Source organism: Triticum dicoccoides, chromosome 4B (genome assembly GCF_002162155.2).
Source record: "Triticum dicoccoides isolate Atlit2015 ecotype Zavitan chromosome 4B, WEW_v2.0, whole genome shotgun sequence".
Classification (NCBI taxonomy): Eukaryota; Viridiplantae; Streptophyta; class Magnoliopsida; order Poales; family Poaceae; genus Triticum; species Triticum dicoccoides.
Window position 1 is genome coordinate 30,653,186 of NC_041387.1, and position 13,014 is coordinate 30,666,199.

At 41.1% G+C, this 13,014-nt stretch overlaps 1 protein-coding gene across 1 annotated transcript; it reads right to left on the bottom strand.

Moving 5' to 3' along the window:
- Positions 1–1,600: 1,600 nt before the first annotated feature.
- LOC119294786 (translocon at the outer membrane of chloroplasts 64-like) lies at positions 1,601–10,400 on the bottom strand. The gene is made up of 13 exons (XM_037573051.1): positions 10,243–10,400; positions 9,767–9,891; positions 8,551–8,676; positions 8,263–8,445; positions 8,046–8,190; positions 7,414–7,573; positions 4,186–4,320; positions 3,499–3,699; positions 2,723–2,850; positions 2,516–2,567; positions 2,152–2,221; positions 1,988–2,066; positions 1,601–1,896 (listed from the first exon to the last, which is right to left on the bottom strand). The coding sequence occupies exons 1-13, from the start codon at positions 10,251–10,253 to the stop codon at positions 1,890–1,892; spliced, it is 1,422 nt and encodes a 473-aa protein (XP_037428948.1). The 5' UTR covers positions 10,254–10,400; the 3' UTR covers positions 1,601–1,889.
- Between the last annotated feature and the right edge of the window lie 2,614 nt (positions 10,401–13,014).

The following is a 13,014-nucleotide window of genomic DNA, read 5'->3' on the forward strand; positions in this document are numbered from 1 at the left end:
ATGAACAGCAGCCGGGCGGCTGTTGGCCGGTTTTGGACCATGCATTTGGACCATCTATTGGAGTTGCTTTTTTGGACCACGGTTTTGGACCGTCAAAATTTGAACCATCTTTTGGAGATGCTTTTAGAGAGTCTGCTGGTTCCTTGAAAAGAAAATATATATTGGTAGGGCAGGGTCTCGTTCAAGGTTGTTGCACGTACCGGGATTTCATGCAGTACTAGTTCCTTGAAAACGGGCGGATGGGGGCTAAATTCGTAGGTTCATCAGTCTCGCATGATCGCCACGAGTCGCTGGGCGGTCCGCGGCAGCGGCGCGTACGTGGTCACGCCCTACTCATTCTCTCCCCGTCTCGTAACCTCTGGGCGGCTCCGATAAGGTCCGAACTGTGTTGTGGTCACGGCGCAGTTCTGTTCACGCATGGTCCCGATCATGAGCATGAGCATCAATCGGCCGAACAGATAAAAAAAGGGTAGCGCGTCGGGAAAAGGGCCGTACCTAACCACCACACATGCCGCCCCCATGGGCCCTACGCGATCGATCATGCCGTTCGTTCGTTCGCTCGCTCGTTCTTTGATCCGACCGAGGCCGAAACGCGCGAGGGAAAGCGTGCGTGCGCGCGTGCGCGCCGTAACTTTGCGGCTCCGGCGCCTCTCTCTCTACTTTTTTCTATCCCTGACTGACTGACTGAATGACCCGCTCGTGCAAGGGGCGATGGACGCGCGATTCCTTCGCCCCGGCTCTGCTGCGATGGCGAAAGGGATCGCCCACTTTCCGTTCGGCGAACGCTGGTGGAAGCCAAGTCAAAGGAGAGCTCTTCCCCTCCGTGGATAGATGCAGTTGGGGATGCTTTTCTTTTTGTAACGTCCTCCAATGATAACATCTTTTCTCTTCCGGAAAGAAGCAAGTTGGAGATAGCTTTGGCGCCGGCGCCGGCGCCGCACCTTGCCGCGTGTGTCCGTACCAGTCGAAGCACAAGATCAAGCTGTCCTCTTTACCGTTTATTATTGCTACTCGGAGCGTGTGTGAACTGGTATCGATATTGGTTGGCCTGATACGATCATTCCTTAACCGGTGACGGCACCTGAATGGCTGGGAATCATCATGCACTGAGACATCTGGGGGCAGACACCTATGATGCCAGCTTTCCTTTCCCTGCCAGGTCACTTGATTGCTATTCTGTAACAAACGAGTCAATGACCTAAGGCTCAACTAGTGAGTGCTCCTGTACTTGATACAAAAGTGACCCAACAGACTAAGCCCAACTTCGCCAATGAACGCGACGCCCAATTATTAGAACAGGAATTCGCCTCAGACCCACTTGCATAGTTGCATGTCCATGTACAGTAAGGTCCCGTGGTGAGCAACCCACACCATCATATTAGGCACACATCACTGACGCAGACGCCTTCCGATACAGGAAAATTCAGCGAGGGGGACATGCAAACAACCAAACCTAAAGGGAAGGTTGAAATGTCTTCTAAATTCAGTGAGGGCAACATGTAAGCAAAAAAAGGGTTGTTGCCCAACAGCCTCGGCGAGACTTCACCTGAAGCTGCCGTTTCCCCTGAAAGCCGACGCATCAGAATAGCAAAAGGATGCATACGGCGGCACTGCAGAGCATTTTACTGGCAAAATCAAGCTGTTTCAACAAATAATTGTCAAAATCGATATTATACATGACGGGAGCGCATTGGTAGATCACATCTGAGGACATATTGCTGCTATGATCGACTCTCCAAACCTATGCTTTTTTTACTTTGCTTTATCAAAACTTGGGGGAGAACATGTAAAATGACTCCACGAATGACAACCCCGTTGCCACCAGCAATGACGATTCAGTACCCTTGCGAAGCGCACAGAGCATATGCCGCATCACAGATCCGTGGCGCTCAGGCACTTCCATTCCATCCCCAAGACACAGTTGTTTGTGCACAAAATCAGCAGCCATATTTTCAGAAAGAAATAATTCCATGGGCTTGGCACTTACGGGAATAGCTTCTTTAATCTATTAATAGCTACACCAGCCGTCTTGTTCATTGGCTCTAGAACAAGGGCATGGCTAAAATCTGCAAGACACAGTCGACAAGTAAACAATTAGTTTTAAATCCACAGATAACTTGAGTATCAAGCAAAGGGAAATGAAAGACAGACCATCGACAGCCTCCTTATAGTATCCAAGCATCTCTCTTGCCGTGCCTCTTCGCAAGTAAGCTTTGACAATCTGAAACGTTACATAAATAACAACTCAACCAATCATGCAAAAACTCACAAACCATCACAATCGCAACAGATTTAGAACATACTCCCTCCGTCCCAAAATAAGTGTCTCAAGCTTAGTTCAACTTTGTACTAAAGTTAGTACAAAGTTAAGACACTTATTTTGGGACGGAGGAAGTACATTTCTATCTCATTGCCTACACTTACATTTATAAAGTAGAATAATATGTAAACGTGAAGGTATATGTCATATCATGTTTCAAAGTCGAAAGTTGAAACTAAGAAAGCAGATATTAACCTTTGGATCAATATCGATGGCGCTAGTGCAATCTGTCTCAGCTTGGCGATAACTGAAAGGTCCAAAACAAATAATCATGAGTAACCAAAGTGCCAAATAAACACTTGTGCATCCAAGCTCTTCAAAGATAAATGGCAAACAATCATACATGCCAGCTAGTTCTACGATAAATTGGAGACAAAATTACAAGGGGGGGAAAGATCGTACTTAGCTAGTTCGAGAAAAGCCGCAGCCCTGTTACTGTAGTATGTGGCTACTTTGCCATTTAATTTGATTGCTTCAGTATATAAATTTATTGCCTTTTGCCATTGCTTCTCCTTAAATGCACTGTTACCCTGTCAAGTAGCAAGTGATAGAAAAGAACCCCAAGTAAGAACAAAGAAGACAATATAATAAACACTCACAATCCTGTTTGTGCGCGTCCATATACAGAGCAAGTCCATTGATGCAGAGACTAGCACTTCCAATCTATCAAGTACTAGAATGTAACACCCATAAAGTGCAACTCAATTTGTCAAACGCTAAGATGTAACACCCATAAAGTGCAACTCAATTTGTCAAACGCTAAGATGTAACACCCATAAAGTGCAACTCAATTTGTCAGACGCTAAGATGTAACACTTTTCAGTTCTTTCTTCCAAGTAGTGAACTACTGTCGCATTGGCATAGTATGGTACCGTACTACTGTAAGATAATACTAGGAAAAAGCAGTGGCTGTGGTTCTTTAAGCAACAACAACAACAACAACAACAAAGCCTTTAGTCCCAAACAAGTTGGGGTAGGCTAGAGGTGAAATCCATAAGATCTCGCAACCAACTCATGGCTCGGGCACATGGATAGCAAGCTTCCACACACCCCTGTCCATAGCTAGCTCTTTGGTGATACTCCAATCCTTTACTAACTCATGGCTGTGGTTCTTTAAGCAAAAGTTCGAAAAACAAAAGCTACTCGTAGATGACCATAATAATAAGATAGGAACTGACTTTCTCTTTAGCAGCTTCAGCAGCTTCTTCACTCATCGCCTCTTTACTTGAGGGATTAGATTTTGCTAGGATCTCAACTTGCTCTTGGATGGTGGCATATATGGCTTGAGTGGTGTCCAGCAAAAAGCGATCACCACCATGCCTCGCAATGAAGGAAACCGAAATAGGACACTTGTCATGTGTACCGATGGGAACAGTAACCTGAAAAGGGCATCAATATTGTTGAATCGATAAAAGGGCAGTAAAGGCTTATTAGGAATGAAAATCCATGCATTGTAGCTAAACCCATGGGTAAATTCATACCCTCACCAACATTTACAAATATGATCAATATATCTACAACCTTCACACATGATGGATAGATCGTGGGAATAACCACTAAAATTCATAGCCCATGGACAGGATAATTTGCTTCTCCACAAAAATCAGAAGTAAAATCTCAGAGATAATTTGCTTCTCTACCCACACATCAATTTACTGAAGCAATTAAACAAAAATAAGCAATTGTCAGTTTTTCACTGCTGGCATATGAAAGGTCAACAGGTCAATGCATCCATACCACTAGCTATCATCCACATGCAATAACAAGGTTCAAAGGCAAAAAGAAGTACAAAGGAGGCTCATCAGAGGAAATAATAACAAGGTTTGCATGCTAGTAATCTAAAATCACACTGAAAAATACTATACCTGACAACACCCAGACATACTAGATAAAGATTGAAGGCATAATGTCTCAGAATTGTAGCTTGTAGACGAGAGCTCCCTGGCATTAATTTTTGGAGGGCATCCCAGAGCAGTTGGGATGACCAGAATTCCATCATCCTAAGGATAACATAGCATCACCATTAGAAAAGGCATTTCTACAATATCACTTAATAAAAAGATGATCATTCATCACAAGCACATCCAGTTGCATGCAAGATTGCAAAACAAGTACATGAAGCAGCAAACAAGCAGAATGGGAAAATCAACTCCTCCCATCAAGGATACAGTACGCAAACTGTAGGCAGGGCTTCCTTTTCCAATAAGAATTTTCTCTCAGATACTGTGCACTACTAGGTGAAAGTACACTGCAAATGAACGTTTACTTCACTCCAGCACACGCAGGTTTAGAGAAGTAAGAGAGCTCGAATTTGCTCCGAAGTCCAGACTCTGATGTTAAAGATAGAAACCAAAAACAACCATGGCAGACCAGAAGAATTGACTCCAAATTCCAAACTCTGACTCGCTACTTTTCAGATTCAGCCAGTTTTGGCCCATCAGCCGGGTCAAAGCCCAACAAAATAACAAAACAATAAATCTAATACAACCTCCGTCCCAAATTACTTGTCTTAGATTTGTCTAGATACGGATGTAATTTGGGACGGAGGGAGTACATTTTTAACGAAAAAAATTCTTTGGTTAAAAAAGAACTATTTTCACACGCCAGGCCTGGTCTTGGAGGGCCAGGATAGGTCCATATGGCCCTTTCAGGGCCAGGATTTCCCAGGCCCAGCATGGCTGATGAAGATTTCTGTGACTTCCTTAACATACAGAAGAAGCATACCAGTTTGAGTTCCCTTAAAAAAAGGCAGGTCAATTGCAAAGAATAATGGCAGAATTGTGAGGTTGAAAAAATGTGATTGTACTTTGTTTGGCCAGTAAAGATGGACATTTTCCATGATTTGCACTACTTGGTGCTATATAAACTCCAAGGAATTATCTGAACATCATATTCCAATAGCACCTAATATTCCTAATAATTGTGAACAAGCTGGCTTAGGGTGAAGAAGGCAGCAACCTGGCAAGGGGGTTTGCTTTCAATGGGTGATAGGATTACCCTCGCTGAGACTTGTATGAGTAATGTCCCTAGCCATTTGCTTTCTTTTTTTAAACTACCTAAAGGTGTAGGCAAGAGAATGGACTTTGTCCGTGCTCGTATGGTATGGCAAGAGAGGGATGGAGTGAGAAAGTATCACTTAGTCAAGTGGGTGGACGTTTGCCAACCTAGAGACCAGGGGGGTCTGGGGATTACTAATTTGGAGATTAAAAACATCAGCCTCTTATGTAAGTGGTTATGGAGATTAGAGAATGAGGAAGGGGATTGGCAGGAAATGATTAGAGCCAAATATTTGAGTAGGAAAACTTTGGTTCAATCTTCAATGTGAAGCATCTCGAGGTAATTCCCATTTTTGGAATGGGTTGTTGAGTATAAAGAATATCTTCTATTCTTGCTGTCAAAGGGTGGTGGGTGATGGTTGTAAGACGAGATTTTGGGAGGACACATGGCTGGGGAGAAAGCCACTTTGTCAACTTCTCCCCCGCTTATATAATTTAACTTTCTGTCAACATGTTAGTGTTGCTAAAGTCTTTAACCAGGATTTTGATTGTATTAGATTTAGGAGATGTCTTTATGGAGAAACTCTTACAATGTGGAATGAATTACTTGATATGTGTAGTCAGGTTACTCTGTTGGAGGAGCCTGACAAAGTTAAATGGCTTTTAACTAAATCTGGATCCTCCTCGGTTAAGTCGCTTTATCATTACCTTATAGCTAGAGTTGTTGCTTTTCCTTTTAAACTTCTTTTGAGGTTGAGAATACCTCTAAAAGTAAAAGCGTTTATATGGTTAGTGATCAAAGGGAGGATCCTAACCAAGGATAACTTATCTAGACGAGGGTGGAAAGGTCCAAATTTCTGTGAGTTTTGCGGTGTCCCTGAGAGCATTGATCATCTATTCTTTTCGTGTTCTTTTGCTAGGTTTTTATGGAATGTGATATGTGGTACACTAGGTAACCCGAAATTACCTTTATCTTTCTTTGATCTTTGTCAAAACTGGATACCATCCTATTCTGGAAAGGATAGGGTTGTTGTTTCTATTGGTGCTGCTGCTTTGATATGGACAATTTGGAAAACAAGGAACAAATCCTGTTTTCAACGTGTTTTCCTTTCAAATCCTATCAATGTAATATTTACCCTGTGTTCTTTGTTGGATTCATGGATGATTCTACAGAGAAAAGGAGTGCAAAAAATGCTTAGGGAGGTCTCCAAGAGGTTATCTCGGGTAGCAAATGAAGTCTACAGAAGAGCATATGGGTGGAATCCTTCTGCTCAAAGACTGAGTATTGTGTCTACCTGAAGTTGGGCGGCTCTGTAGTATGTTCTGATTTTAGACCTGCCTATTGTTTTGGCCGATGTACAATTTGTAGAAAGATGTTTAAAAGTCTGCTCTCTCCAGTAGTGGGTGAATTGGCATCCTATAGATATGGTTATATGTCTAGGATGTAGGTTGCTTATTAGTTGATGAGGTGATGCATCAGATCTGATAAATAGTGGTGTGGTGGTTGTATCCAGACTCCTATTTTCTTAATGAAAATGGGGGCCATGTGGCCCCTTTTATCAAAAAAAAAAAGCTGGCTTAGGGCAAACAAAGCAGCTTGCCAAGTCAACTCACCAAACTTGTGGGTGAAAACTTTGCAGTTAACCGTGTACTCCCTCCGTAAACTAATATAAGAGCGTTTAGAATACTAAAGTAGTATTCTAAACGCTCTTATATTAGTTTACAGAGGGAGTACTTGCCTTCCAGCAGAAATATATATATTCAAGTTTACCCTCATAATCAGTTGATTCTTGATTTGATCTACTTGGCACATAATACACAAATTTCATATAAAAAGAACATTTCTAAACACTACAAAAAAAACTAGCTTTGCTTTAGCAATTGGAAGTCCACAAGCTTTGAGCAGCTCACATTTTCAGAATCAAAGAGATACAGTATAGGGTTTTCTTCAGTGAAATATATCCAGCAAAACTATAGGTAACGGCAAATGAATGCGCAAAGAAACTAATCACAGGATCAACAATGGTTTTCCTAATAATGTAGACAGTTTACATATACAATAATTTCACGGAATTGTAGCAGGAACTCAATATTTACCTTAAGAAGTGCGTTGAGAGCTAAGCGCACTTCCTTTCTTGCATCTTGGACGATATTAATAGTTGAATCACAATCATCAGACAAATTACCAACTATGGAAGCATCAACGGCAGACTTTGCCGAGTTTATCCACTCGTTATGCTGATCTCTAAATTCATGCCTGGGTTGAATAACAAAATAGCACTATTACATTGCATCACAACAACATGTCCAAGTATGGCAAAGTGAAAGAGAAATTTGCATATATGTACCATCAGATATATCATAAACACTACAATAGCGTTGATCTAAATTCTAGAACAAGTCCAAAATTTCTACACCAAAGCCAAACCAAAGTAAGACAAGCATGCCAGCAAGATTTTTTATATGTACTAAACAGCATTTGATATTCTTTGTTGGTGACCACCAAAACATGAAATAGTTACAAGAAAAGAAGAGAACCATGCAACCCTACGAAGTTCAACTAACAGTAATGTAAAATGAACCTACAACACGACCACACCTGCTTTTACATGCTAGCAGCTAGACAGCAGATAGAAACCACAGGAGGAAATCTAAAAATCATAATTCACAATGAACCATTATTTCCTTTTTTTGGAACAATAGGATCTGTAATAATGCAGGAACCGTACTTGTGAAGCAACTGCATGGCGCTAGAAAGTGCTTGCAATGAAGAAAACTTTGAGTCCCCATTCTTTTGCCCGTTTGAATAGTTCCGCAGGCTGGGTATTTTTGAAGCCAAATAATTTCCAAGATTCACATGACTCAAGACTTGTCCTGAGGAAAGGGATGAGTTAACTTCTAGCAAATAAAGAAAGACAAGGGATGGTGTAAAGAGGATGTACTTACTTCCGTACAGCTTTTCCACAGATTTTGTCACCACCTGAGTTAACCTTCTTGCAGGTATCTTTGAAATTTCAAAACAATCATCTGCTATGTAGAAGTGTCTCGGTAGACGAATATCAGTATAAGATAATTTCAGAAGAAGATGACCAACACGACGCAATACAATCGGATCCTTCGCGAACCAGCCTACAACAGAAACAAGAAAATAACAAGACATGATGATTTTCTGTTTAGAAGTCAAGACCTATAAATTCCATGTCGTTTAGATGAATAAAGATTTTTTCGAGGTACCTATAGTGTCTAGGCTAGGAGCTACAGGAATAACACCACTGTTGGATATAACAGCATGTGAAGGCCGGAACGCCAGTACGCCACAATAGCCACCTGGTACCCTTACTCCTCCAATGGAATCGATACCTACCACACCACATTATCAGTCGAGCACTTATCTATGTAGAGACATGATAATAACATTATAAGAAGCATAGACAGTTCGAAAAAAAATAACAGTCAAGAAAGATTCAGTACGAATAGTGGCGGATTTCAAGATCCAAAAGCTTTTAGAAGTCCAATCTCAGTAAGAAACTGTACTGGAATAACCCCACATAAATTTAGTCACAAAAAGGGGGGAAACACATAAGTTTGTCTCTTTTATGCTTGACGTCTACTCCCACCGGTCCTGTTTTCTCTGCGCATTCCTCTTTTATCTCCATGGTTTCCAACTGTGCCCCGCATTAATTTCACCAGTTTCAACTAATTGCACGCGGAATTTGCTCAATCTCCTCATAACTATGCGCGCATGCAGCGAGCCAGGGAGCAGTGCGTGCATGCAGAGAGACTGAGCGTTCCCTTGGTATGCGCGCTCGACCTTAGGCGCAGAGAAAAAAGGACCGGAGGGAGTACACAGTAAAAATAGCAGACCCACACTGAGCAGGAATATGAATTAAAAGGTTATAATTCTATATCCTTGCTGACCGGTTATCTTACTCTCCATTATATTATTATTTCTAGTGGTGTCCAGAGTAAACTCGATAGATAGTAACTATTGTCTTGTTATCTTTGGGAATATGCTGAATTATCGCAAGAAAAAAAATCTTTGTCTGCAAAAAGTTCACAGAATGAGCTGAGAGATCTAACTAAAATCCGGTTAATCCATCAAGTGCACAAGCACAACTTAGTAAAGTATCTGTTAATCAAGAGAGAACCAAGTTTAACTATGGGTATGGATTCACATTTCACCACGTGAAAACAATCTTGAACACTGGCGAGTGGCGAGCAATACCACTAGTAAAAAATAAAATGCTGCTAACACTAGTAAATGAGACAGCAAGTATCATAAGTTGCATGCAAATGCTACAGTTTTGTGGGGAAAATTCCCCTGGTTCTTGCTACTTTCAATATTAAAGATATGACATCAGAAGGATAATGAAGCACCAACAGCAAATAATAATGTTAATAAACTTCAATTTTTGCTTAAAAATTAAGAATGCTCCAAAGAGCAACTCACCCAAGGCGAAATCTACCATGCCACCAGCAACAGCAACAGCTGATCCACTTGAGCATCCTCCAGGTACTCGGTCGGAAGCTGCAGGATTTGTTGGTGTACCAAAATGTTTATTCTCGCCATGGATACTGGACAAGCAATGTACATTAAGTCAGCACGGACGCAAGATTACTGGAAAGCTGGAAAACTACTCCGCAAATCTAAGGAACATGTATCATCTTTTATGATATCGGCCATTGTTTTTAAGGCGTCCCGCCTTGGATGCTTAGGCGATAAGGCGCCCCCCCAGCGCCTTACAAATATGCCCGCTTTAGGCGCTTAGGCGTCGCCTAGGCGATAAGGCGCCCCCCCAGCGCCTTAGGTCGCCTTACCGCCTTAAAAACAATGATATCGGCACTAAAAACGAAAGAAATGAGGATAAAAAATTAAGCCTTAATACAGTTCCGCGAAGCTACATACAGAAAGCAAAATGAAAATACCTATATGCCATCTCATCAATAACAGTTTTCCCAACACAAATAGCACCACCGTCTACAAGAGTTGAAACCACTAGAGATGTTTGTGTTGCTGCATCGTGTGTCTTCGCCCATTCTAGGCTGCCGAAACTTGTTATATAACCACTGACATGGAATCTGCAATCATCAAAGCAAGTGTATCATACAAGTGCTCAAGGACAAGTAATACCTGCAGAAAGGACAGTAACCATGTAGATGAACTGGTCTACCACATTCCAGTAAGCACAAAATTTTTGGGGCAGTGAAGTGTACATTGAAGAATAGAAGCAACGCAAAAGAAAGAACGGAAATATACATGGTAACATGGATGCCATTGAGCACCAAATAATATGCCACAGACATTTATTGCATGCTTATTCATACGATACAATTCAAGACATGGCTGTAAAGTAGCAAGCATCTATTTGGAATTTTGGATAAATAGCTTACACCCAAAAAGGTTCCCGTAGGATTGCATGGGATAGCATTTCCTCAATGAGCACCAAATAATACTATCTCCAATCCAAAATGTAGGTGTTTTTAGCATTTTCTTTCTCGTTAGTCAAACATTTATAAGTTTGACTATCTATTAGAGAAGATTTATGATTGCTAACCGGGCCTGCCTCCCGATAAGATTTACTTAAGTATATTAAATCAAACATCAAATCGATATTACAAGATCTATCATGAAATATACTTTTGTAGTGTATAATTACTTTAATTTGAGGCACCATCGCACGGAAACTGATGGTCGAAGTACTAGCTTGAACACTTTCATTGTCCTAAAGGACATAATTTTGGATGAGGGGAAGTATGCCACAAGCATATATTGATGCTTATTTGTATAATACACTCAAGGATGGCTGTGAAGTACCAACCATCTATTCGGAATTTTGGATGAACAGCTTACACCCGTGGCGGCAGGGTTGCATCGAAATAGATTTTCCTCTAGGAAACAGATATAGCCCACAACAAAGTTTCCAGAGAATACCTCAAGTACTAAATCTCATTTTGGACAATAGTTAAAAGATCGGTATAGATTTTTAGAATTGCTATAGCACTATAGCTAACAAATACATCTACGTTTTAGAAGTTTAGCTGTACATATTACAGTTACTGAAAGCAAATCCTATTTGCAGTGCAAGTATGCGGATTTTACTTTAGAGATACATAACTGTGGTTGATTTTAGGCCCAATGAACTACTTCAGGCAAAGGAGTCAGCAGCCTGACCAATAGACAGTAGAATATTAAATGCTAGAACCGTTTTAAATAGGACAAAGAAGATCAGCATTTAAGGCTTTGAGTTGGTCCAGGTGAGAAAATATTCTGAAAACTATGAAATTATGGTGTTATCAACATAATCAATCCATGTGTTTGTTGAAGAACTTTATAATTAAGTTTCTGTTCATTTCATCAAACAGGACACAAACGTCTGTGCCGCAATGATTTCACAACAGCATCACCAAACTGAATTTATTAAATTTTAAAACACAAGTCATGATTCACCACAAGCCTTAGGTTGAAAAAACTAATACGCCTTTAGTTTGGTATAAGATGATGACTAAGGTAGTTCAAGAAAATTGTTGTGCTTCCATAAATTCCTATGATAAAATAAGTTATAATCTGGCAATCTACTGATGTTCAAATACCACCTCTGCCAGAAATATCACTTCAGGGTAGAGTCATTGACATACAAGTAAACAAAATTTAAAGCAAAATGTGATTAGAAAATTACCCATAACATCTCCACTAGTTCTTTTTTCCTGAGTAGCACCCTCAATTTTTTTGAGGAGATTTAAATCAACCTAGCGGGCAAGAAATCGCGAGTATCTAACAGGGGGTAAGTATGTTTCTACAAGAGTCTGCTTATGAAAAAGAGAGAGTGGAAGGTCAGCGTGCAACACAACATGTTAGCATCAACAGCTGACGGTCGCAACTCCCATTGCTTGCCACATTAGCATCTCATCAACGAATAACGGGGAAGATTGCTTCAACAGTCACCAACGAGCACATAAACCAATATGTTCGGTGCAGGAAACTGAAGGGGTGAAGTTCACCCCCTACCAAAAATGTGCTTCAGAAACCAGCAGTAAATGCCTAAATTAGTCTGTCCTATAAATAGTTTGTGATCTTCACTTAACCACAATCTTAACTCCCAAGATCAGCTCTAGCAACTCATAATTGGCATGGAAGAACTAACGAGATAAATTTCATGGAGAGAAGGTACTATTAACTGCCTATGGAATCTAGCATCTTATAGTATAAACCACACCACGAGCCACGATGCGTGCTGAAACTACTGAGCTGCCTATTTCTAGTGTAGATTGTTAAGTGACCGTGATAAATAACACTCATCTAGATGAGTTCTAGCAAAACTGATAGTTGTATCTAATACCAACATCCGTGTGCTTTTGCAGGGCACTGTTTTCCTTTTTGGGATCAGCCATTAAAAGTTGGGCAAGTCATCCATGAAGCTGCCACATGCGAGGCAGAGGCATTGCAGTCATTCAAACAACATAGAAACAATTCAGCAGATGCAATGACTCCGTGCTGAGTAAATTCCATCAGCACGGCCCACTGGTACCAGCAACGCAAATTCAATCCCCGTAAACAACGCAAATTCAATCCCCGTAAACAACGCAAATTCAATCCCCGTAAACAACGATGCCGAATCGGTGCTAGCGCGATCGAATCATCACCCACGCTATGCTAATGAGTCGCCCCATACCTGACCCAATCCGGGTAAGAACGTATTA

Excerpts from the sequence above, each read along its gene's own strand:
- LOC119294786 (XM_037573051.1), bottom strand. Across the intron at positions 2,851-3,498 it reads CTGAAGCTGCTAAAGAGAAA|GGTAACAGTGCATTTAAGGA; the intron begins GTCAGTTCCTAT and ends GCTACTTGACAG. Across the intron at positions 2,222-2,515 it reads CCATCGATATTGATCCAAAG|ATTGTCAAAGCTTACTTGCG; the intron begins GTTAATATCTGC and ends GTAACGTTTCAG.